Raw genomic sequence first — 24,567 nt, 5'->3', positions numbered from 1 at the left:
ACATATCGGGGAGATCTTCATCTATAGCCCAGTGGACGCCTAAGGGATGGCCAATAAAGAGGGCAGTTGGACGACCCTTGAAATCATTTGTGTATTTCTCAAGTGTGCGCTCGAATTCTGGTCAACTTGTGTCCTTGAACCAGAAGTCTCGGTACAGAGTAGGGTGGCCTAATCAACGAAAAGTCGAAAACCGATGCTTTCCGTCGACATCTTCAGCCGACCGAGGACTAGTTACAAGTGCAAGGAGAGAGCCTCGAGAGTGCCTTTCAGGGTAAAAGGGTCTGAGTGGTCTCAGATCATGACGTGGAAAGAAGAGCGAGAAGATATTCTCTGGGATTCCACATGGTTTCGATTGGAGGAGTAAAGTTCAATCAATTGCTCTCGGGTAGTTTGTGCTGGCTCGACCTGCCGTTCAGGGCATCGTGCCATCGCCTGCTCCGTGCATGGCATGGCATGGCATTAGTTATTGGAAGCCCTGACTCTATCCATCTAGAGTACGAAGTACTCCGTCCTTGTCAATCTCCTGACAACGACATTCCATTACATCCCCAGCGGCCCAGATGAGAAAAAAAAAAAAAAGTCAAGCAGGGTGTTTGCATCGTTGGTTGCAATCTCTGTAACCGTCCCGTGGTCCAGGCAATTTAGACTAGCGATGGCTGGGAATTCCCAGCTAACACCACCTGGAATCAGAGTCACATTGTTTTTCTCTTCATTGAACTTGTTGATCACCCCAAGCATTCTCCAAATTTTTTTTAACGGGTCTGCTTGTTCGGCAGATCAGCTTGCATTCCGAAAGATGCCAACGAAAAAAAAAAAAAAAAAAAAAAAGACGTTCTTATGCCAGTTGTCCCAAAGGAGGAAGACGATCCTGAACTGCTCCCGAACAGGAGGGAGGGCTCGTACCAGCTCCACCGTCTCAGCACGCCGTCCATCCGTCAAAGGCCTAGTCGTACATGCTTACTAGTTACTACTAGTCGGCGGGGCCAACTGGGTCGGTCGTTCGGGTCTTCGGCTGGTTGCTAGTAGTATGTAGGTTACCTCCCGGAGCAGCAAAGTCTAGCGCCAAAACCAAACAATTGGCTCAATTGGTTTCAAATGGCCTGTCCCAGGGATGCTGCAGCTGCTGCTGCATCGCGGTAAAATTCCGTTATCCGTCGATAGAAGAAAGGAAATTGCAGAGTCGATAGTGCAGTTTTTTGCACGGAGATTGTAGCATTATTATGCATTGGAATCCTGCTGTTTAGAATGCTCAGTTGGATTCCCTCCTGGGAAGGCAATCATGACTCTGTACACAGTTGCACCAGGGAGATAACATACGGAGCAATAACCTAGGGCCGAAGCAAGAGACAAAAAAAAAAAAAAGGCAGAAAAAAAAAGGACAGCTTGCTCTGCTGGGGCTTCTCTCTAGTCTCTACTAGTCTCTCGCTCTAGGCGCTTGAGAGGAGGCATCTGGACCGACCGCGCGGTGGATTTGTGGAGGGGTCGGGTCTCTTCTTCGACCCGGTCGCCACGGAGTCTTGGATCGACTAATCTCGTCGCAGGAACCGCAGAGTCGTTTTTTAGACCGGGAAGTTAAAACCTCCCGCGCTTCCAAGTGGTTTTTGACAAGAACAGAATAGGCTCACCCAAGAGGACGATGGAGGGCGTTTTCCGCTCTCAGCACGCTTGCTCTCGCCAATTTCCCCCGCCTGCTTCGTGCTCTTGCTCCTGCTCCTGCTCCTGCTCCTGCTCCTGTGATTCTCAGGCACCCGTGAAATCCTTAGATTATGCTTGAAATTCCTCTGGTCTTTACATTCCGATACTCTCTCTGATTTGAACCCCCCTACAGTCCCTACAGAGGTACTTCGACTGGTAGGTAAATTTCCGTGCGATTTGTGGTTTTCATTCCCCGACTCTTGCAGCCTCCTGCCATACATACATACATCCATCTATCCACGCCGAATTGCGCACATTCTCATTCTTCCCTCCCCAGCCTCTCGAATTTTCTCCCCTTTCTGTGGCCGAGGAGATTCCTCAGAGCATAGTCCGAACTGTATTGCTGCTCCCTTGACCGCCTGTCATATTCCCACCGACCTCGTGGCTGCCACTGGGTACTCCCACCTAACGCGCTCTTCCGCTAACGCTGTTGATCCTCCAAAGGCAGGGCAAGCGACCCAGTGGTTGTTCATCTTCGGACCCCAAAGCTGCCAAGTCGCCTGATTAACGGAGGATTTTTTTTTTTTTCTTTTCTGCGTCTTTTTAACTCCCCACATTTTTCTGCGTTTGAACAGCCAAACCTCACCTCAGCTCCTATGATTACCTCAGCAAGGTCGGTTGGCAACCCATTGTTCTCCAGCGCCGACCAACGGCCTCTCGATGGTCTTCCTGAACCCCTCATTGACATTTTCTTTTCTCTCGCTTCCAGGTAATCGTCGGATCACTTTGGGCCAAGAGCATTATTCATATCCTGGGTCGATCTCGGCATTCCCACTCGTCACTCGTGGTGGAAACTCCACTTTGCGCTTGTCTCTCGCCAATCACGTTGCTCCGGCGGTCTAGAGCCCGGCCTTCGTCTTTTCCCCGATCGCACACCTTGGGAGCTCACCATCTTCTTCGGTTGAGCATCGAGACGCTCAAGAGACAACGGCCGCCAAAATGTCCGGTAAAATGACTTTGTATCGACTGGTGGTGCTGGGCGACGGAGGTGTGGGCAAGACTGCTCTGACAATCCAGGTTCGTTTCTGCATGCGCAGCCCATTCAGCGCGAGATCGAACCGCTAATAAATCATGATGGGCAGCTCTGTCTGAACCACTTCGTCGAGACCTACGACCCCACCATCGAGGACTCGTACCGCAAGCAGGTCGTGATTGACCAGCAATCATGCATGTTGGAAGTTTTGGACACTGCGGGCCAGGAGGAGTACACGGCGCTGCGCGACCAGTGGATTCGAGATGGCGAGGGCTTCGTCTTGGTGTACAGCATCACGTCCCGCGCCTCCTTCAACCGCATTCCCAAGTTCTACCAGCAAATTCAAATGGTGAAGGAATCCGCAAACTCCGGGTCGCCGTCCGGAGGCGGCTATCTGGGCTCGGGGCAGAGCAGCCCCGGGCCCATCCCGATCATGCTGGTGGGGAACAAGAGTGACAAGGCTGTCGAACGAGCAGTGTCAGCGCAAGAGGGCGCGTCTTTGGCAAAGGAGCTGGGGTGCGAGTTTGTTGAGGCGTCTGCCAAGAACTGCATCAACGTTGAAAAGGCCTTCTACGACGTCGTGCGGATGCTTCGAGCGCAGCGCCAACAACAACAACAAGGCGGCCGGATTCAAGATCGGCGCGGTACCGGATTCGGGTCGGGTGGTTTCCGCGATCGCGATGGGGGCGACTATCCCCGGTCATTCCGTGCGGATCGACCACGGGCACACCGGAAGAAATGCGTCATCCTGTGATGGTCGATTGACTTTCTTTTTCTATTCTCCCTTTTTTGTTTTCATGTTTGATTCCTTCGAAAACAGTGGAAGGTTGTGTAAATGGGTTATCGACATATTTTCTTTGATGACCTTTGCCGCGTGGCGACCTGCCTTCCCGCCGTCGTTCGTTTCCACGATCGCGATTCCCGTTCCGGTGTCCTGGTGATTCGCCGTCGAATGGATTTTAAAAATTGGAGGGAGGGAATTGTGGTGCGTTCATTATAGAGCGGAGGAAGAAGAGTGAGGTTAGAGGAGGACTGGCCGGGGACCAGTTGACTGACCCGAGGGGAAAAAAAGAAAAACAAAAAGAAAAATCAATCCATGGTTTGTGAAAATTCATTCAGCGTGCTGCACATACAGTCTTTGAAGAGATACCCCTTTCTTGACAGCTTTGACCAATGGCATGTTGATATTGGAATCGAAGCATGTCGCATTGTATTTTCAGTGAGGATATTGTACATATTGGAGGGTATAGGTTATGATGACTCGATTTCCGTTGTTGAGCAGAGTCTTTCGACGATGATCCGTCCTGTTTACGCCGGGGGATGACTAGGCGTCACCCGTACAGTTTCGGAAATCGGAACCCTTCAGTGAGTGCTAGGATCCTCAGGACCCTGGAAAGGGGGAGAGGGGGCCCGAAGGGGCTGGCCTTGTGGGAGAGGCTGACTCATCAATGGGATTTCCCCAGTAAAGGAAATGTCAATTTACAGTACGAGCGGTTACGTGCGGAGAGGAGTGGATCATCGCGGGGAAATGCCAATTGGCATGGAGAGCTGTTGAATACGGAGTACTCCGTATGGAGCCCCCCCTTTTCCTCCCCGGATGTCCGACCCTGAACGATATTTTATCCCGAAGAGACAATCATTGAGAGCTTCAGTTTTGGATTTTCCATGTTTCCGATCTATTTGCTCGTTGGGTTATTCCATCTTTTCAACTACTTAGCGTCATAATACATCACGGTTGGCGCAGCTTGACGCTTATCGACAGCATTCATTTGTAGATGTTATTTTTTTTTTTTTTTGGAAAAATGGCACATCCCCAGGACAGTGTCCACCAGCTGTCAATTCGCGACCCCGAGGCCTTTTGGCAACGCCATGCCCAGGCCATTAACTGGCATACCCGGCCCTCGCGGGCCCTCTCGCGGCAGACGAAAACCCTCCTCCCATCGGGTACCACGCACGATCATTGGAGTTGGTTCCCGGACGGGGAGCTCTCAACCACCTACAACTGTGTTGACCGGCATGTGCGCGACGGGCGCGGGGATAACGTCGCCATCATCTGGGAGTCGCCTGTCAGCGGGCGGCGCGAAACGTTCACGTATCGACAGGTGCTCGAGGAGGTGGAGGTGTTGGCGGGTGTGCTTCATGAGCAGGGTGTGAGGAAGGGAGATGTGGTGGTTATCTACAGTGAGTTTTGTTACCCTCGTTTCTTTGTTTCTCTCTCGCAAGTTTCCCATGTCCGGATGTGACGCTGACTCGGGGTTTGCAATTTGGGGGATGATCAGTGCCTATGATTCCTGCTGCGCTGTTTGCCGCTCTGGCCATTACTCGTCTCGGTGCGATCCATTCGGCCGTGTTCGGCGGGTTTGCTGCGCCGTCGCTGGCTCAGCGCATCGAGGCGGCTCGGCCTCGCGCCATCATGACGGCGTCGTGCGGGATTGAAGGCGCCAAGGGGCCCTTGCCCTATCGACCGCTGGTCGAAGGGGCCATGAAGTTGAGCTCCAGCAAGCCCGAGAAGATCATCGTTTGGCAGCGGCCGGAACTTGAATGGGGAACGCTAGATCACGCGAGTGGTCAGCGCGACTGGCAGGAGCTCGTTCAAGATGCGCGGAAGCGAGGAGTCAAGGCACATCCGGTGCCGGTGAAGAGTACGGATCCGCTGTATGTCATTTATACAAGTGGTAAGGCTCACAACTTGACAAGTTTTCGACCCCGAATGGATTGAGTGCGCTGACTAGTATTTTCAAGGAACCACTGGCTTGCCCAAAGGTGTCGTGCGAGAAGCAGGCGGCCATGCCGTGGGCTTGGCTCTGTCGATCCGATATCTCTTTGGGATCCGGGGACCCGGAGATGTCATCTTCACGGCGTCGGACATGGGTTGGGTAGTTGGGCATTCGTATATCCTGTACGGGCCGCTGCTGGTCGGCGCAACCACTGTCCTGTACGAAGGGAAGCCCGTGGGCACTCCGGACGCCGGGGCCTTTTGGCGCGTCGTGGAGCGGAACCGCGTGAACGTGATGTTCACTGCGCCAACGGCCCTGCGAGCGATCCGCAAGGATGACCCCGACAATAAGCACTTTGAAGCGTTTGGCAAGCGCGGGGCACTCCGAACCTTGCGGGCGTTGTTCCTCGCGGGCGAGCGCAGCGAGCCCAGCATCGTGGAGACGTTCCAGAATCTGCTGAGCCGGTATTGCGCGCCGGGGGCCCAGGTGGTAGACCACTGGTGGTCTACGGAAGTGGGCTCACCCATTACGGGCATTGCCCAGCGCGCCGAGGAAGGCTGTACAACTCAGCTGCAAAGCGGCTCGCCTGCGGCACCGCTTGCAATCAAACCAGGCTCGGCGGGCAAGCCGATGCCCGGGTTCGACGTGCGCATCGTGGACGACAACGGCCAGGAGGTCCCGCGCGGCACAATGGGCAACATTGTCATGGGAATCCCGCTGGCGCCGACAGCGTTTACGACTCTGTTCAACGACGCGGAGCGGTTCTACAAGGGGTATCTCAAGCGGTTTGACGGGCGGTGGATCGACACGGGCGATGCCGGGCTTGTCGATGAGGACGGCTACATCCATGTCATGTCGCGGTCGGACGACATTATCAACGTGGCGGCGCATCGATTCAGTACTGGTAAGCGTTTCCCAAAATGACCAATAACCGTCGCAATGAGTACCCAGGAGTTAGTAGTAGGAGGAGTAGTAACAGAGAACCGCAGGCGCCATCGAACAAGCCATTCTGATGCACCCTTTTGTCGGCGAAGCCAGCATCGTCCCCAAACAAGACCCCATCAAGGGTCATGTGCCATTTGCCTTCATCACCCCGAAACAACCTCCGGCCACCGAGAGTAACAAACAACAGCGGCTGCCGGCCCGCGCGCCGGACGCGCTCTTCAACGAGATCAACGCGTTGGTCCGGACGCAGATTGGCCCCATTGCCTCCCTTGGCGGGATCATCCAGGGTGTCGGGATCATTCCCAAGACGCGCAGCGGGAAGACCCTGCGGCGCGTGCTGCGCGAGCTTGTCGACCACGCCACGCGGGGGGAGTTCGATGCCGCGGTTAATCTGCCGCCGACGGTGGAGGATGCCGAGGCGGTGCGGGCAGCGAGGGAGGTTATCAGGGAGTATTTCTCGTCGGAGACGGTTAAAGCGAAACTGTGATTGATGGTCTTGGAATAACAACCTCTGTACGGAGTACTTGTACTTTATAACAATCTACTTTGAAAAACAAGGATCGATTGACAAGCACCAAGCAATTCAATGCCGGGGACTTGCCCCAACTAATATATATATATACTAGATAGATGGATATTCACAGGAACAAAACACAGAAAATTGACAAAGAGAAAGAAAAGAACAAAATATGCTACCTCCCTCCGAGGGAAATGCCCGTTCGTATCACTCATTCAAGCGTCATGAGTAATAATGTACAGTCCTTCAGCTGGGTTTCCGGGAGAAATTACAGGAGGAGGGCGGCAGCACCGAACACAGCGGCTAGACCGGCACCGGCGCTGGCCACGACGGACGAGGCACCGCCGGTGAAGGCGGGGCCCTCCGGACCCGTCGGGCTGACGTTGGTGGGCTGAGGAGCAGGGACGTTGCCAGTGCCAACGGGGGCGGTCGAAGCAGGGCTATTCCAAATGAGCTTCTGTTTGTCACTGGCAATGTGAGAGATTTGAGGTACATACCACTCGTTGCAGATGGTCAGGGTCTCAGTCACCAGAGGGCGAGTCACGGTGAACGGGCCAGTGGCAGTGATGGTGGTAGGCTGAGAGATAATCATTTTAGCAGGAAGATCGTCTCAGGAAAGGGGGGGAATTGAGAGCATACCTCAGTCACAGTGTAGGTCTCCGTGCCCAGAGTCAAGGTAGTCGCACTCGGGCAGAAAGTCGTCCAGACATCAATGACCTCGGTGGTCACGGAGGGAGAAGCAGCGCTGCTGCTGCTGCTCTCACCCGCCGGAGCAGAGGACCATTCCGCGGGCGGGGCGGCAACGGAGGACTGCGCAGGAGCGGAAGGAGCCGGGCCCGACGGCGCCGGGCCAGTCGGGGCCGGCAGAGAGGACGAGGACTCGTCGGGAATCTGGTCGACGGGCTTCTTCCAGTGGGCCAGAGCGCCGGTGGCCAGGGCAGCGATAGCGACAGCAGTGAACCGCATGGTGACGGAGGTGTGATTATACGACGGGAAAAAGAAGACGGGTCGGAGTTTTTTATCCCAGACTCGGTGCGAAGAGAGAGAGTGTGTGTGTGAGTAAGAAAAGAGTGACTAGACTCTTGTAGAGATCGCTTTCAAAACGAATGTAATCGGCGTCAACCGGGAATGACAGCGATCGATGGATCTGGGGGATCGAAGAGAAGTTGAGAGGAAGAGGTTCTTTTTAAACGGTGGGCGAGAGAGGGACTCTTTGGGCGCCAGGGCCCAGGGCCACCAGGGGACTTTTTACAAGTGGGCGAGTGTGACGGACAAGTAACGCCGCCTAACTCTGCCGAGTAAAGGTTGCTTTGGGTGGCGGTTACACCAAACCCGGGTCGGCAGGAATAATTTACTGCAGGGGCCAGAATCACCAGTTTTTTCCCCGAGCGCTTCCCCTGTCCTGAATGGTGGTTCCAGAACGGGGTTCGATTGCTTTCGTTCATTCATCTAACTATGAAGTACAATCATGGAGTCTGTTCGTCCTCAATATCGGAGGACTTTCAGTGGCAGTACAGAGTAGCCTGCGGACTATCAATGAATTGTCCTGCAGTGATTTGTTCAAAGTAATGTTTGGGCTTTGTTTGTGCCTTGAGCCATTGTCAGGCCATGCTGGCAGCCAAGACCTGCCGTAAAGCCCGTAACCACTGTTTCTCCTCCGACTGCAGCTACATACATAGTTAGTCCAGGGGCGTCCAGTAAGTTAAGATGGAGGAGACTTCGTAAGTTGACTAGAAGAACCGAAGGCTAAAGGCGAATTCTGAGGCGAAAGCAGACAAACACGTTGCGGCGCCAACAAATCTAACTAACTAGATCGAGATTTCATTTGCACAATCTGGCAACAGATCAGGGGTAGCTCGTCGCTTATTGGCTGAAAACCCACGGATCTCCTGCATGGTACCGAAAGATAGACAGATGTTGGGCGGTCTGATTGGTGGACTTGCGGGAATAATCCCGAAAGGGCTTAATGGGGTTCATGCATGCAGTCTTGGCAGAATGAAATGTTCCTATCAGAATCTCAGAATGTCTTGTTTTGAAACTGATGGAGTTTGGTCAAATTCACTTCACCAACCGAGGATTATCTTTTATCCGTCAGGAACGGAGAAGCATTCGGCCCAAATGATTTGGAGAGTTGAGACAAAAGGACTTGCTCTCATGAATCGGCGTTAAGGAGTACAGTACATAGTTTACAAGCCCTACGAGGACATGTATCGTACATCAATCTTATCCATGATCCCGATAACCTCATCCTAGTCTCATGCGATCGCCCACACCGAGTCACGATCCTCCAAATACCTCCTTGACCAGCATCTTCTTGTTCACTGCATCGGTCAGTCAGCAACGCTCGGACACAGGGAACAGAGTCTTCTCACCTTTCCCCATCGCATTGCGCGGAATCCTTTCGACCACCTTCACCTTGGTCGGAATCTTGGACATGGCCAGTCGGCTCTTCAATGCACGCCGCAGATCCATAATCCCCCAGGACGGGCCAGCCCGTGCACGATCCAGGACCACGACGGCCGCCACTCTCTGACCCCATTGCTCCGACGGAAGACCGACCACGGCAGCTTCGATTATCTCCGGTCTTACCGTCCGTTAGCCATCCACGGTCAATTTCGGTGTAGGTTATCATAGGACAACGTACAGTGAGAGGAGCTCCCGCTCCACCTCCAGAGCGCTCACTTTCTCTCCGCCAATCTTGATAATATCCACGCTTCGACGTCCCTGGATAAAGTACATCGGCCCCTGCGCCCAATCGCCGCTGGTCCCCTCCCCACTGCCCGGCACCTGTCGTCGCACGGCGTCGTCTCCCGTTCGGAACCATCGTCCCTTGCCGTCATCATCCTCGACAAACGCTTCTTGCGTCGCCGACTCGTTCCGGAAATATTCCTTGAAGATCGTGGGCCCGCGCAGCTGAATCTCCCCTACCCTCTCCCGTCCGTTCTCATCTACCTCCTCGCCCGGTCGTATGACTTCGTTCTTTTCGTAGTCCCACAGCCGCGCTTCCACGTAGGGCAGTGGCCATCCGACGCTGCCGTCGACCCGGTCACGGAAATCTAGCCCGCAGCTGATGGCCATGCCCACTTCCGTCATGCCAAAGCGCTCGAGCAGCACATTGCCGCCACTGAGCTCCTCCCAGGCCTTTTTGGTCGGCGTGGGCAGCGCCGCTGAACCAGAAATGTTCAGCCGGAGATTTGACGGCGCGATGGCCTGTTTGGCCGCCGTCTGGACATCGGACGGAAGATCCGGAAAGGAGCCCAGAAGTCGACTCCAGATAGTAGGAACCGCTGTCAGAAACGTAATCGCCGACTTGTTAGACGGCTCTGGTAAAAATGGTGCAGCTAGACGACGCCAGGTCGCTTCCGGATTGAACGGGTACATGAACTCGATCGCCGACCCGGCAACCAGGGGCGTCAGCAGCGCATTGACCACGCCGTGGATGTGGTGCAGCGGCAAGAGGTGCAACAGGTGGTCCTGCGACGAGTACTTCCACGCCTCGATGAGCGACAGAGACTGCGCAGTCAGCACAGACTGCGGGATAAGCACCCCTTTCTACATTCCCTTAGTGATTCTGTCAGGTTTTGAAATAGAGCACGGTGTCGACATACCGGACGATTCGTTGTACCGGAAGTATACAGCATGATTCCGCCTTTAGGCTCATGCAGACTAGTAAGTGAAACCGGGCCGGTGGATGATGATCCCGCCACGATTTTCGGCCGGACGTCAAGCAGCGGCTCAGCCTGCAGCTCAGCGGAGAGAATCTCACGCGCCTTGTCGGCGAACCTTTCCGTGGCCAGTAGCACGGACGGCGAAGAATGATCAATGACATACTGCAGCTCCGGCACCGGAAAGGCGGGCGAGAGCGGCACAGCAATGGCGTCGCTCGCCAGTATCGACAACAGCATCACTAGCCAATGTCAGTACCATCCAAAGTCAATGAACATCGAGGGGAAAGAGTAACGAACCGACATAATCATAGCTATTCTCCGCCAGAAAAGCAACCCGCTGACCGGACAAGCCCGCGGGTTGCTCCTCGGCCAGCCGTTCCTTGGACTGAAGCACGTCGGCGATGAGACCGCCGTACGTGAAGGAGCGGCCGGATTTGCTGTGAACAATGGCAAGATGGGCAGGGTCATGACTCTGGAGAGCCTTGAAGATGGGTATATCAGGGAGGGTAGAAAGTGCCCTATGGCGCGGAAAGAATTTCCTCTGGCAGTGAGAACATAGCCTGAGATAGCTCCGCGGGCGCGATACGCTGGCCGGGAATCGTGTGCGGAGCAGAAGCATTATTTCAATGTATTCGACTCATCTACGAATCATTCTGATCTTGATGTTTGATCGCGATAAAGTACATCGGATCGCATGGACAAGGACTTGGAGAACATGCAGCCTGATTGGCCAAAGAACAAGTGTAGCTGTAACCTCGTTCATAACCTGATGTCATCGGAAGAAGACATGCAGTTGATAACCAGCAATAACTTGAAGGTCTATCAACCTTCACTCCAAAGACATCATCAGCCAAGTTGATTCATCGATCCCCAAACACCGACCTGCGACGACGTCAAGAATCGCCTCCAATCTCATGTTCTCTCACGGTGCGAGATCCCTCGTGCAGCCCCGACTCTTCTGGACTCGGACCTCGGCATTCGTTGCAAGAATGGCATCATCAGCCTCGACCGAAACCCCGGTGGAGGATGCGATTCGGAAAAAGGTTGAGTTCATTGATCCCCATCTTTGTTGAAATTTCTCTATCTTTCCAAGCTTTAAAGCGGACAATCTAACCGGTTTTTTTCTTCTGTTGGTCATACACAGCTCACCGAAGCGTTCTCCCCGACAACCCTCATCATTCGCAACGACTCGCACCTCCACGCTCATCATGCGCCGATGCAAGGCGTCAAGTCCAAAGAGACACATTTCCAGTCCGTAGCTACCAACTAATAATAATAATATTTACGAGAAGCAAGCGACTGATGAATGACCTATCGGATAGTGTCACCATCATATCATCCGCATTCGAATCCAAACCTCAACCCGCCCGGCATCGATTAGTTTACAACCTGCTCAAGGAGGAAATGAGCCGCGAGGGTGGGATTCATGCTCTGCAGCTACTGACCAGGACCCCTGAGGAAGAGGCACGGTTGGCGCAGAGGCAGCAGCAATCATGATCCCTTCTTAGGACGATGCAAGTCATTCAAGTGCGTTCTGTACAGAATCGAAAAGTAGACTGTATTATTATGATGAAATGCCATTTGATTAAGACAAGGATGTGCAACCAACAGAACACGATAAAGGACCGCAGAGCACAAGCATCATGTTTTGCATTGGCCTTTCAACAACCGCACACAAATCTATAAGGAAAGCGACTATTAAGGACACTTCATAGTAAACAAACGAACAGAACACGAGGGGAATTAGACACCAAACGAACGCGAGAACCAGAGTTCATCAGCTGGAAAAATAGAGACACAGTAAACGATAAACTGTACAGTCGAGCGCATTGGGCTCCGTAATGTCGAGCAGATGTGAGGTGGAGGAAGCAACGGCGAGAATTACCTTACGATCCAGATGCTGCCTTGTTGGCCTGAGTCACACCAACGGAAATACCGACAATAATGGCGATGATGAGGACTGCGAGGTTAGCTCCAGTACTTCGGTGTCGTGAGAACGAAAGACCACTTACTGATGCCAATAAGGATGTACCACTTCCATCGGCGCGCATTCCGTGCGCTGACAATGGCCTGGTCGATTTGCTTGTTGGCATTGTCGACGTTCTCGACGACGTCATGGGCGCCTTGGTTGATTTGCTCGACGGCCGGCTCCTGTTGTTGTACCAGCTCCGCGACCTCCTCGTACAATCGCGCCAGTTCAATCATGTCTTGTTCAATCTTTCGAATAGCAGCAGACCGCTCCAGAGCCGCCTGCCGTGCGTCGTGGGCCTGCCGCGTTCGGGTACCCGTGACCTAATTTGTTCAGCAGTTGCACGGCTACACTGCTACACGGGATCAACTCACCTGGAAGCTCTGCTCCTGACCCAGAAGGACATTCTGAACTCCCTGCTCAATTTGCTCCGGGGTTGCATCGGGATTGGCAATCTCATAGCGCCTCCGCACCTGTTCCTGAAGGCGCTTCTGGAACTCCGACTGCGCCTTCTGATACTGCTGAATCTCCCGTTGCAAGTTGCGACTGGTCACATCGATCTGCGTTTGCACTCGGGAGTCACCCGACCCCGGGGTCTGCTTGATCTTCTTCATGACATCACGCAAGTAGCGGAACGTGTTGTTGATGTCATCCTCGACGTAGTCGAGATTCTGGCGTGCGGCGACGTCTTCTTTACCCGTGCTGGAATCGAGCAGCTGGTGCTGGGCTTGGGCAAGACGACCCTCTCGTTTCGCCCGCACTTCTTGGATCCCATCGTTGATTTCCTTGCACTTGTTCAGGATGTACGTGGTATTATTGACGGCACCCATTTCTGCAACCTCCATATCAGCACGTCCGCCCGACAGGATCGGTCCATCGAGAGACTATCTCACCATAGCTGCCATTTCCTTGCTCCACGTCCTGGTAGGGGCTGGGTTGCGGAGCTCCGTAACCACCCTGCGGACCGCCGTAACCGCCCTGCGAGCCATAGGGGTTGTACGCCCCGTAGCCACCTTGTTGATTATTGTACTGATTATTATAATCGAGTGTTAGTTTCGATGGTTTTCGAAGTCACATTTTGAGATGGCGGGTGAAGCGGACTCCAGCGGGTTGCCCATGCAGGGGGGTTCCCAGCGACGCATGCGACTCACACTCATCTTGGACGGTCTCTCTCTGACTCAAATTCCCCGCTTCGAGATCGATTCAGCTGCGACCGTGAACTTCCAAAATCTCTTGTGCGCTGGCGGGATGGCAACACGGGGGGAGGGTGAGGGAGGGTGGAGGCGAAAGGGTGTCGTCGCGCAATTGACGACCGACAGCCGCAGAAACGGGGATTGATGAGAAAGAAACCAAGGAAAGATTCAACGAACTGATCGACGATAACGTATGAAAAGAGAAATCTGGCAGACTACGAGTGAGACGGGCGAAGAAAACGAATGGCTTAATTTAGGCCAGACAAAAAAAGGTGCAGGGAGCGCTACTGTCAGGAGTGGCGCGTAGGTTGAGCACAGCCCGGTCGTTGTTCCTTAGTCAGACTGCCTCTGTTGCTGCTTGCCGCGGTGCTTGAGGATTGAAAGTGAGCATGCACCGAGCTCGCTGTCTCTTGTACTGACAACTACCATGTATTTCAACTTTTTGATTTTCTCAATGTTTAAAGTCGATGTCGCGCTCTTTCACACCCGAAACGGATTCCAACCAACAATGCGTCTTTCCATTCTGCAGTTGCGCGGCTGAGAATGGCCCGCCGACCGGGCCAATCAAAGCTGCCGATCATCCCAATTTCCCAATCGAGTGCTTCATTGTGAATTTTCGTACTCCAGCTGAAAGGTCAACTGGACAAATGGCCTCGTTCACGGAAAATCCATACAAATCATCATGAGATGAAATACGGAGATACAGCTGTACAAGTATTGCGCTCTCCTACCTGAACAGAACCTCGTTCAGAGTAATTGCTTCTCGATCAAGTGACCCCTCAAGCAGCCGCATGAAGGCAAGCTCCCACTTATTTACCACTCAACTTGAAGTATCAATCTGGCAACTTTGGTGTTAGCACTGTTTTAGTTTCCTCCTAAGTGCCGAAATATGGTATCCATGCTTCAGTAACCGCAACTAATGGAATTATTGGGTGGTGGCTAATGCGGCCAGACCAGTGGGTTCCAGGCCTCGCACACTTGCAGCAGCCTGCGCAGCGGCAGTTGTTCCCTTTGACATTCCCCGCAAACTCCCCACACAGTGGCCAAAGTCTAAAAACGAAGCCATCCATTCCGAAGGAGTTCGGTGTCAGTTGGATAAATAAAATCAAAGTAAAGAGCCATGTAATCAATTCTGCCACATAGGAAAGGGCATTGTAGCCCGACAAGAGCTCAATCAATTCACACCTCATCCACAGTGCAAGGATCCTTCTTTTATTCAACAATCCATCCAGCTTCGGGCAAGACGCGCCGCGCCATCATGGCTCTCAAGCGAAAATGGCAGCCAAATCACGGCGAGACTGTGGATGCGCTCGGTGAACATCCCTTCAGTTCCTCTGCGGTCACCGACAACTGCCAGAAGTCACGCTCGTATCTCGATGGCTATCCCTGGAGGACCCTGGGCAACCGATCGGTGTTGTCGTCCCTGCCGCTGGGCAACATGATTTCGGACGTCCGCCAGCTGATCGATCCGGATTTTGAACCAGTATTCGAGGACTTTGACGATACGCCGCGCTTTCTGCGCCCACAGCCAGCTCACCTGCCGGTGGAGGACTTGGAGTATCTCCGAGCGAAAGGGGCGTTGACCATCCCGGATCCGCCATTGCGAAAGGAGTTGCTGCGGACGTATGTCCTCTGGGTCCATAATTTCATGCCTCTGTTGGACCTGCACGAGTTTCTTCGAAAAATCGCTCAAAATGACCCTGACGGAAACATCAGTCTCCTCCTTTTTCAGGCAGTCATGTTTGCGGGAACCGCTTTTGTCGACATCAAACATCTGCGGGAAGCTGGCTTTGCCACTCGGAGAGAAGCGCGAAGAGCATTTTTTATGCGTGCGCGGGTATTTCCCCCCTGATCATGCCTGTTCCGGGCGACGAAAGATTGACCGTGGTGTTAGTTGTTGTATTCCTTCGACTACGAAGATGATCGGATCGCTATTCTGCAGTCAATGCTGCTCATGACGTACTGGGCTGATTGGTCGGAAATGGACAGCAGCCCGCAAAAGGACATTTGGCACTGGATTGGAATGTGCAACACATTGGCTCAGTCAATAGGCCTACATCGGGATCCGACCAGGTCAGGGCTGGACGCTAGTGCTCAACGCTTGAGAGTGCGCTTATGGTGGTGTTTGTACTCGCGGGACCGACTAGTTGCGCTCGCGTTGAGACGGCCCATGCATATCAACGAAGGCGTGTGTGACGTCCCTATGCTGCGCCTCACCGATTTCGAGATCGGTCCCGTCCATCCGGACGTAAAGCGCATGTTCGACTGTACGCAGCTGGAAAACGTCTCCCATCAACGAAGCCTGGCAACCATGTTCATCGAGAAGGTCAGGCTTTGTCAGTGTCTAGCGCGGGTTCTCTTTGCGCAGTACATCCCGCACACCCGGTCCTTCGACACAACGGACAAGACGACCATCTGCCTCATTCCTCGGCAAGCCTCAGATGCCGAGCTGGAGCGTTGCAACCAGAAACTCAACTCGTGGTTAAGCAGCCTACCCAAGGAAGCGGTCTTCGCTCCTCCATCCGGACAAGGGCAACTGAACGAGGGCGACCAGGTGCTGTTTGTACATTCATCGATGCTGCGAATGATCTATCACGCCATCTGTACCGCCCTTCATCGCCCACAAATAGCGTCCCTCTCCAACCGGCCATCGTCTCGAATCTTAGCCGAATCGCGCAGAAAGATCCGCGATGCTGCGTCTAGCACCACGAGCCTCATCCACGGACTGGACACCATGGGTCTGACCAAATATCTACCAACGTTCAGCCTAACCGTTGTCACCCCGGCCGCGGTGGTCCACTTGACAAACCTGGCATCGCCCAATCCCGCCGTCCGTGACGAGAGCACGTGGAATTTCCGAAAATGCATCGAGGTGCTCAACGAGCTGAGAGACATCTACCCGGCTGCCGACCACGAAACCGCGTGCCTGGAGCAAGCTGTCCGCATGCAATTCCACCGATTGGGCGGGCAGTCGCCCCTGATCATCATGCCTGGCATTGGCGGCGCGTCCCGTTCTAGCTCCAGCAGGGGCTCCCCACAGCCATTGATTCAGATTGATGGCGGCCAGAAGAGTAGCCCCTCGCCACCTGGGAGGAGCCAAACCACGGACGCGGTGAATGAATGGCTCATTAGTTCATCAGAGGATGATGAGACTGATCGGCGGAGTGAGCGGCGGCAGGATCGCCCCTCTCCGTTCACGGAAACGAATCAGACCGTGAACGTAGACAGCAATACTCTTTTCCAGGACCAGAACGGACTTGATTCCACAGGTATTGGCGATAACGGAGGGCTAGGAAGCGCACTTTTGGCCAGCCCGGCCCTATCAAAATCTCCGAGATCTCCTTCCCTGACCGGGGATTTGGAGAGAGACTTGGGATTGATTTGATCATGTGCAGTCCTCAAAACTGTTCGGTGAAGACTCTATTATCGATTCTACTACAAGTATAACAAACATCCGCCATATACCTGTATATTCTCGATACAGTGGGGAAGACGCCCCGTTCAATCGCCTCTTTTCCCCCAGCGCGCCGTCTCGTCGCCTTTTTCCCAGGGATGTTCGATATATCCCAATCGGCGCTTGACCTGTTGCACGACTTCCTTGTCTCCCGTGTTCTTTCCTAGGTTATCGCTCAGCTTAACAGCGGGTCGACCGCCGGCCGAGGCGACTTTGATGACGATATTGAGCGGCACGGATTTCTTCTTGTCGGACTTACGCACAAAGTCATCTGTAATGATTCGATGAGCCGATGCTTTTGAGGTAATGATGATGCAGCAAGGGAATGGAACGTACTTGTGAGGAATGTGCCAACGCCAAAAATGGGTTGGAAGCCGGCTTCTTCGGCAATGACTTTGTATTCAAGACACAGATCGACATTCAATGAGTCCGAAAAGACGATTGACTTCTTGTCGCGAATGTTTTGCGAGTCGTAGAAATCGCGCACCATCTTGACGAAATGCGCCGGGTCGCCCGAGTCCTGACGCACGCCCTGGAAGACCTCTGCGTAGGTTCGCCGTCTCTTGCTGCTATCTTCTTTTCGCTCCTCGATGGGCGCGGTAATGGGCGGCTTGGTCTCTGCCAGGCTCTGTGGGACTGAGGTCGTTGTGGTTGCATCTCCGGACGGCCGTGTCGGCTCGCTGCCAACGCCGGCGATGGTGTACTCTGGAATAGGTTTTTTGAATGCTTCGAGGAATGCCGGTGTTCCGAAAGTATCGGTCAATGCGATTCCCAGGGTCTGCCGTTCGTCAGCCAAGAGAACACCGGCCAATGATTGTCCTTGAGCTGAAAAAAAGAAAGATAACGCACCCCCTCGCCAAAACAGCCCAGCCAGTATCTCAAACCCAGCTCGTTTGCATTCTCGTAGTCATCTGTGTATGCCGCGATGGCCATGTACCACTCGTGCGCCACGGTTCCGATCGGGTTCACCCCGTACCGATGGGCAAAATGAACATTACTCGTGCCGGAAAACACGCCCTTGTAGCCCTTTTGCTTTGCGTCCGCAGCCGCCCTGATTAGCCCCTTCATGACGAGATCGTGGGTGACGTAGTCCCGCCGCCGGCGGGAGCCGAACTCGGAGAACACGCAGCCATTCTCCAACAGCGTCATGCCCTTGCGGTATGCCTTCTCCTCCTGACCCTCATGGTCCCAATCCGTGTCACAGAACTTGAAGTACGCCTCACTGGTGAGCGCCAGCAGCGGGATCTCGTACAGGATCGTTTCCACCCAGAGCCCTTTGACCGAGTACTCCAGATCCCCCAGATCGTCATCGCTGCCTGCGTCCTGGATCGGGCGGAAGGTGATGTCGACTTGCTCGGTGGGTTTGAGGCGGAAGTCGCTGAGATATCGCAGGTATGCCTCGGTGAGGTACGGGCAGGCGCGACGCAGGAAGTCGATCTCGTCTGGGGTGACAGCGATATTACCAAGGCCTACAGGGCGTTAGCTCGGGATGGGGTTCTGCCGCCCTGGACTGTTCATGGTCTCTCACGGTGTATTTGCTCAACCAGCCAGTTGTACGCTCTTCGCGAAAGTTTCATGTTAGGGGTTCGATTCGTAAAGCCATACGTCACCTCTAAAAGTACCATGTCAGTTTCTTTTCTCTTTTTCTCCTTGCCGACACCGCCGATAAACCTACCAACATCAGGGAAGTATTTCAGCACTGCACATTGCATCGTCATCTTGTACAGATCGGTGTCCAGAAGGGATGAGATCCCCTCTGGGATCGGCTGGGCGTCTGAGCCCATTTTGACCTAATGATAAGCTTGTCGTGAATTCGTCTCAGCAGAAGTCGAAGAATCCCATCGCCGGTGCGTGAATGGGTTTACTGAACAGAAGAGGTTGAGTGCGGGGATGTTTCCGATTGCTTCATTTACCAAAATCCCCGCAGGATCTGTCCGAAGCTTGCCGATGAAACTATTCACATCAATTGAAGCTACACGTTATTATCTACTACTTCGTCAGCGGAGCTGAACTAAATACAAGGAGTTGAATATTCATAATTGGTACTGATGAATACTCCAATTGGACATGTAAAAACGAATCATCATGGTGGATTGTCCATTTTGAGCTGTGAGTTGTGCGCGGATGACGTACAGACAGACCTGCAGGTGATATCACCATGACCTTGGTGCCTGTAAAAGGATATCTCCAGCCTCCACCGTCTTTGTAGATCCAGTAAAATAGCACCATACTACAGATCAGAACGCGCTTTATGCAGTGGTTTGAGCAACCACAGAATCTTCACAACCACTCGACAAGCTTGCACCTTGGATACTGGAAGCGCATGTAGAGCCCCGATATCGTTTACAAGTCGTGTCAGGACAAACCGCATCTCTTGCCTGCCATCCAATCCTCGATCAGATGACGCGCTACATAGGGACAACGGTATTCTCCGAGGGTGTTCATGTGTCGGAGCTAATTGATTGCTTCGGCTTAATCGTAATCTACTAGACTTGAAGAGAACTGAACGAAGGTTGTCAGTGTTGTTAAACTATCTGGATGTTTTGGGCCCAAGCGGCTCTGATTGATAATACATCAAACGCCCGTTGATGCATCGTCTTTGCTAAGTTGCTTCTTCGCACTTCTCTGACTGTTGAAAGCGGCCTAATCCCCCGAGGCTGACAAGTGCTGTCCGTCGGCCTTCTGCAACCAGTTCTATACATTGATAGCTGCACGACAAAGCAGCATCGATATCCTCGAACCTTTGACGGGCTTGAACAAAACCTCCTGTCGCTGAGACTGCCCGTGCCACTTCCCAAATTTTGCATGATTCAAAGGCAGCGGATGTATCGTGAGTCCTGAAGAGGGTCGGGGGAAGCATCAGCATTGTCTTTTGTCAGTGTTCAGACCACACTCTGAATAGTAGGTAATATCAGCCGATAGTGCCCCGAAATCAGCTGAATAAAACACGTATGTCTTCGTGCATGAGTCCCCGAAAAAAAAATGCTATATTAGTGCTTACAAGTCGTAGCACTGCACAGGCCTTGTTTCAGGAGATTGGCGCGTATTCTGCTTCTGGAAGAAATCTCGAATTGCTCTTTTGATAGCATCCTTTGAGTACTTGGCCAGAGAAGCCCTCAGAGCGTTGCATCAATGCCCATTGCATTATAGGGGTCTGCAAACTACATGCCATAAGCCTCGATACTCCTCGACAGACATGCGGAGCCGTCCTAGCATGATTGCAATGATCCTGTGTCTTGCCGTCAGCGTGCTGTGTCAAGCCCGTGACATTACCCTCGGAGTTTCATCACCCAGCGGCATACCAAGGCAGATAATCCTCGACGGTCCTCGCGGAGCCATCACAGCTCCACCTGCCATATTATGTTCAGATAAGTACACACAATTCATGGTGTCTGCTGAGCGTGATAAGGTAGGTCTTGAAAAGGGAGACGGAAGTGACCTTGTGATCGCTACGAATGCAATGATAGCGATTTAGAGTGAGCTGAGCATTTCAGCCCTGACAAAGACTCATGCTAGACAAAGGGTTACACTTCCCAAGACTCTGCTGTGCGCCTTTGAACATCTTTAAGCATGGCGTGTAGTTCGAAGCGCAACCCAACAGTCAAGTTCACCATATGGCAATCTTATGCCAAGTCGAGATTCTGTGCATTTGGTGTAGATCATGCAGTACAAGATGGGTGGCCGAGTGCAATGCGGCGATTCGAGCAAAACATCGAACTGCTGGGTATATCAGCCACGAACGGTCACTTGCTTGAGTCGTTACTGGGTTGAGATGTGCAGCTCATTGTAGTCCAACTGCAATACCATTGCACTCGTTGTGATATGAATAGCATGTTCTTCTTTGTCCCCTTCAAAGACACCATCACGGTCAGTGAAGAGCATAAATCCTAATTCTCTTCAGCGATTGCACTGCAAAAATTCTATCTCTTGGCATGGTGTCCAATGGTGAAGCCCGTTGTGTGGTTTGACTTGGGATGTATTATGCCGCCATGGAGAAAATTGGTGTCGTCAAAGGCCTTGACCATGCCCTCCGACCATGCGAGCACATTGACTCGATCAATAGCAAAATCATGGGAAGTAATATCATGGACTTGCCTGCCTAAATTAACAATCCACTGAGCGATCATTGCAACCATGTTCAACGGCGGCTGCGCATAGAGAGTACTGTACTAGTAGTAGTCCTAACTAGTAGTACTCCTGTTCAAATGTAGCAAAGCCAACCTTTGTTCGAACGACCTCAGCGCCGTTTATTTGAGGCAATATATGATAAAACGGCTGAGATCTTTATCAAAAGAACAATCAGAGAGTCCCGTCTGGTACAAGTTGGGCTGAAGTCTGACCAGAACATGGCCCCAAACTCAAAAAGTTATCACGTGACATACCGACGACGCCACAGCGACTTGGAACTTGTGGCGCTGTTGGCCCGATTGCAAACAAGGGGTTGAATAATCGATGCCTACGAGAAGAAGTCGATTGCAAAATCCCAACTATGGCCGCTGAGGACTGTGCTACAGTCCTCGAACAATTCATTCATGATGGTAAGTCAGCCAAACGAGTACCCGTGGCGGCGTTGCTGACGCGGACTGTTAGTCGCCAATCTACCTGCGGAGATTACCCATTTGATGGAAGAAATCCAAGCCAAGGACAAGATCATCCAAGAACACCGTACCACGATCAACTCGCGAGACAGCAGCTTGCAGAAGTTCATCAAACTGAATGGCAGTCTCACGCCGAACCCAAAAGAAGAGCAGTATAGCAAGGCCATCCTACAGGGGTTGGATAAATGCCGGGAATTACAAGATGAAAAAATCCAGCTCAGCGAGAAAGCTTGCGTGTTGCTTGACCGACAAATCAAAAAACTTGATATCAAGATTCGAGATTTAATCCGGGACGGTGTGCTGTCGAATGACCCGCCGCTGCCGTCGCTGTTCGATAACAAGCAGCAGAATGGCCAGCCGCCAAAGCCGTTTTTCCCGGACAATGCCACTGCGGCCGATGCGGTGTCCGGGGCTTACACGCCGCTGACTGCGACTTCGGGGAATGCGAACGGGGCGGTTGCCGCCGCGCAAAGACCCATCCCCAACGGTCCCCGGTCGGCGAGTATGACTCAGGTGTCTTCTTCGCAAACGTCGGTTCGCGCTTCGGCACCCTCAACCCCGTCAGCAGCACAGCCGCATCTCCAACAACGCCAGCGCGAGTCGTCCGCGGGAGCGGTGGACACGAAACGTCGGCGACTGAACACGTCTTTGAGCACCACTGGCACTGCGCCCTCGAACCTTCGGCAGTCGTCCCTCGGACCGGGGACTCCGAAGGCCAGCACGCCCGTTTCCTCAAGCCGGGCAGGCAGTGCCGGCCCGCGTACGGGCGGCGGGACCAGCAAAAAGGCCGTGACGAAGAAGGTTGCCCCTCACCAGCAGGTCCGCAAGCTCAAATCCGGCACGGTCAAGCGCTCGTCGAGTGTCGGCGGACATGTCAAGAAGAAGTCCCCGTCATCGGTGATCGGCGCCGATGACGACGACGACGAGTCGGCGCTGAGCAGCGCAGACATCTCCGAGTCGGACAGCATGAGCGTGTCGCGCCGTCGCCGTGACGAGTCTGACGAGGATTTCGAGGAGGAGGATGAAGCCGGGGAGGACTCCAAGGTCTACTGTACCTGCCGCAGCGTCAGCCATGGCGACATGGTTGCCTGCGATAACGAGAATTGTCCGTATGAGTGGTTCCACTGGAAGTGCGTTGGATTGACGCGCGAGCCTGTGGGATCCTGGTACTGTGACGAGTGTCGGGCTAATCTCGGAAAGTGATGATGATTAGTACTATTTATGACGGGTTCATCAAGGGTGGTCCAGGTCATGGCGTTTGGGCTTTGTAGACTTAGATCGGGAAGTAATACCCCAGGAAATGAAATGCATCTTCTATATGATAATATGGTATACAGTAAGAATCCCTCCAAATCCCTAATACAGTACTCAAATCGAATGCTGAAGGTCGACCCAAATCCATGAGACATTGGACGCACCCAACCAAACCCTGCTGATTTTAATAACCCGCCACTCACTCCGTAAATGACGAGAAGAAACAATACAACTCCACCGCTATGCAAAAATGTCCAACCGTCGATGCCACTCTAATACCTCCATGAGCATGCAACTGAACATGGAACACGCCCGATTATCTATATATATTCAGAAACCCAACACCTTTTCCAGCCAGGTATCAAAATACTCGCAATTCTCCGGATTGACCGCACCGCCGGGCTGACAGAGGTTGAATACCGGACATTGGCCGCAGGGAGCTTCTGTCAATCCGTTTTTCCCAATGAAGCTTTCTAGTGCCGAATTCGACACCGTCTCTCCGGTTTTATCGCCGGAGCGTTTCTTGCGGCCAAGTCCTGTGTCTGGCGGTTTCTGGACAGCTCTGAAGTTGTTTTCGTTGTTGATGGGAATCAGTTTGTTGTCATAACAAAGCATCCGTAGCAGCTGGCTGACACTGCCCTCGTCCAATTTGACGGGCGTGATGCCTACTTTGTTAACTTCCGCTGTGATATCGCTGACGGATGGATAGTGTTTATACCCTGCCGGATAGGGCAGATATCGCTTCTCAGCGGCTGTTGTTGTTGATGCATCGGATTTGTCGACGGTGGCGGCTTCTCCGCTGTTGAGCTTCTGGCGTTTGACCCCGCCCAGCTTTTGCGATGCCGGCACCTCATACCAGCTGTGTTTGCTGATGTGGTATTCAATGTAATCTGATAGGACCCCGATAAATTCAGCATCTAGGACGCCGTCTGTGAACCATGCGCCGCCCGTCACGTCCTCCGCCGGCGCCAGGTCCGCCAGCATATATACTTTCCGACCCGGGAACCGCACATTGTGAACAGATTTGATGTAGTTCTTTGATTCCAGAGACTTGAGTGCCTTGTCTAGATTCGATTTGTGCAGATTGGTTCTCTTTCCGAGCGGACGAATCCAAATGCCTGTCCGTCCGGTGGAATGAATGACGTTGTAAACGATGCGCTCGTTTTCATTGAGACTCGAAATCCTGCGAACGTGGCGCAGTAAGCGACTGCAGCTTCCCCTGCTTGCGTCTGCTGTCTTACCTCTCAGCATCTTCCTGCGAAATGAGTTTCCATGCTAAACGATTGTCCCGGTCCTCATGCATCCGAAAGAGATTGCGCTCGACCAGGTACTGCACACAGGCCAGCAACAACTCCACATTGCGGTTTGGTATTACGCCCAAATTCAGGAGATCCTCTTGATAGAACAGATGGGCCGTGGAGAACTTGTTCTGGCACTGCTCATACAGCTCCGAGGCCAGCTCCTCCGTGCTGCGCCCCGCGGTGGCCATGATGATTGTTCAGAGTCACCGATCTAGCTGGTATGCGAAGTCAGACGGGTTCGCGTAATCTTGCACCGGTCATATTCCAACTAATCTCGGTCCGC

The 24,567-nt window shown here is 53.1% G+C and overlaps 11 protein-coding genes across 11 annotated transcripts; 5 read left to right on the top strand and 6 right to left on the bottom strand.

Moving 5' to 3' along the window:
• Nucleotides 1-2,634: 2,634 nt before the first annotated feature.
• Nucleotides 2,635-3,422, top strand: VTN31DRAFT_2763 (uncharacterized protein; the record flags this gene model as incomplete). Its single annotated transcript, XM_069402967.1, has 2 exons — nt 2,635-2,712; nt 2,778-3,422. 2 exons carry the CDS (start codon nt 2,635-2,637, stop codon nt 3,420-3,422), a joined length of 723 nt encoding a protein of 240 aa, XP_069262196.1.
• A 1,048-nt stretch (nt 3,423-4,470) lies between these two features.
• VTN31DRAFT_2762 (uncharacterized protein) lies at nt 4,471-6,817 on the top strand (the record flags this gene model as incomplete). Its single annotated transcript, XM_069402966.1, has 4 exons — nt 4,471-4,849; nt 4,948-5,343; nt 5,411-6,289; nt 6,375-6,817. The coding sequence occupies 4 exons, from the start codon at nt 4,471-4,473 to the stop codon at nt 6,815-6,817; spliced, it is 2,097 nt and encodes a 698-aa protein (XP_069262195.1).
• A 298-nt stretch (nt 6,818-7,115) lies between these two features.
• On the bottom strand, nt 7,116-7,813 carry VTN31DRAFT_2761 (uncharacterized protein; the record flags this gene model as incomplete). The annotated part of the gene is made up of 3 exons (XM_069402965.1): nt 7,116-7,287; nt 7,345-7,424; nt 7,487-7,813. 3 exons carry the CDS (start codon nt 7,811-7,813, stop codon nt 7,116-7,118), a joined length of 579 nt encoding a protein of 192 aa, XP_069262194.1.
• Nucleotides 7,814-7,865: 52 nt separating this feature from the next.
• VTN31DRAFT_2760 (uncharacterized protein) lies at nt 7,866-8,292 on the bottom strand (the record flags this gene model as incomplete). The annotated part of the gene is made up of 2 exons (XM_069402964.1): nt 7,866-8,029; nt 8,085-8,292. The coding sequence occupies 2 exons, from the start codon at nt 8,290-8,292 to the stop codon at nt 7,866-7,868; spliced, it is 372 nt and encodes a 123-aa protein (XP_069262193.1).
• An 832-nt stretch (nt 8,293-9,124) lies between these two features.
• VTN31DRAFT_2759 (uncharacterized protein) lies at nt 9,125-11,134 on the bottom strand (the record flags this gene model as incomplete). The annotated part of the gene is made up of 5 exons (XM_069402962.1): nt 9,125-9,168; nt 9,220-9,431; nt 9,492-10,399; nt 10,456-10,754; nt 10,813-11,134. The coding sequence occupies 5 exons, from the start codon at nt 11,132-11,134 to the stop codon at nt 9,125-9,127; spliced, it is 1,785 nt and encodes a 594-aa protein (XP_069262192.1).
• A 295-nt stretch (nt 11,135-11,429) lies between these two features.
• On the top strand, nt 11,430-12,012 carry VTN31DRAFT_2758 (uncharacterized protein; the record flags this gene model as incomplete). Its single annotated transcript, XM_069402961.1, has 3 exons — nt 11,430-11,558; nt 11,660-11,766; nt 11,838-12,012. The coding sequence occupies 3 exons, from the start codon at nt 11,430-11,432 to the stop codon at nt 12,010-12,012; spliced, it is 411 nt and encodes a 136-aa protein (XP_069262191.1).
• A 389-nt stretch (nt 12,013-12,401) lies between these two features.
• VTN31DRAFT_2757 (uncharacterized protein) lies at nt 12,402-13,641 on the bottom strand (the record flags this gene model as incomplete). Its single annotated transcript, XM_069402960.1, has 5 exons — nt 12,402-12,475; nt 12,528-12,807; nt 12,859-13,316; nt 13,378-13,513; nt 13,636-13,641. The coding sequence occupies 5 exons, from the start codon at nt 13,639-13,641 to the stop codon at nt 12,402-12,404; spliced, it is 954 nt and encodes a 317-aa protein (XP_069262190.1).
• Nucleotides 13,642-14,935: 1,294 nt separating this feature from the next.
• VTN31DRAFT_2756 (uncharacterized protein) lies at nt 14,936-17,062 on the top strand (the record flags this gene model as incomplete). The annotated part of the gene is made up of 2 exons (XM_069402959.1): nt 14,936-15,514; nt 15,572-17,062. The coding sequence occupies 2 exons, from the start codon at nt 14,936-14,938 to the stop codon at nt 17,060-17,062; spliced, it is 2,070 nt and encodes a 689-aa protein (XP_069262189.1).
• A 116-nt stretch (nt 17,063-17,178) lies between these two features.
• Nucleotides 17,179-18,915, bottom strand: VTN31DRAFT_2755 (uncharacterized protein; the record flags this gene model as incomplete). The annotated part of the gene is made up of 5 exons (XM_069402958.1): nt 17,179-17,402; nt 17,468-17,909; nt 17,981-18,600; nt 18,660-18,743; nt 18,807-18,915. 5 exons carry the CDS (start codon nt 18,913-18,915, stop codon nt 17,179-17,181), a joined length of 1,479 nt encoding a protein of 492 aa, XP_069262188.1.
• Nucleotides 18,916-21,620: 2,705 nt separating this feature from the next.
• On the top strand, nt 21,621-22,932 carry VTN31DRAFT_2754 (uncharacterized protein; the record flags this gene model as incomplete). The annotated part of the gene is made up of 2 exons (XM_069402957.1): nt 21,621-21,669; nt 21,722-22,932. The coding sequence occupies 2 exons, from the start codon at nt 21,621-21,623 to the stop codon at nt 22,930-22,932; spliced, it is 1,260 nt and encodes a 419-aa protein (XP_069262187.1).
• A 381-nt stretch (nt 22,933-23,313) lies between these two features.
• On the bottom strand, nt 23,314-24,472 carry VTN31DRAFT_2753 (uncharacterized protein; the record flags this gene model as incomplete). Its single annotated transcript, XM_069402956.1, has 2 exons — nt 23,314-24,166; nt 24,225-24,472. The coding sequence occupies 2 exons, from the start codon at nt 24,470-24,472 to the stop codon at nt 23,314-23,316; spliced, it is 1,101 nt and encodes a 366-aa protein (XP_069262186.1).
• Nucleotides 24,473-24,567: the final 95 nt, after the last annotated feature.

Source organism: Thermomyces dupontii, assembly GCF_041956625.1.
Source record: "Thermomyces dupontii strain NRRL 2155 unplaced genomic scaffold VTN31scaffold_2, whole genome shotgun sequence".
Lineage (NCBI taxonomy): Eukaryota > Fungi > Ascomycota > Eurotiomycetes > Eurotiales > Trichocomaceae > Thermomyces > Thermomyces dupontii.
Note: the sequence above shows the minus strand (reverse complement) of the source record. Positions and strands in the feature narration are given on the sequence as shown.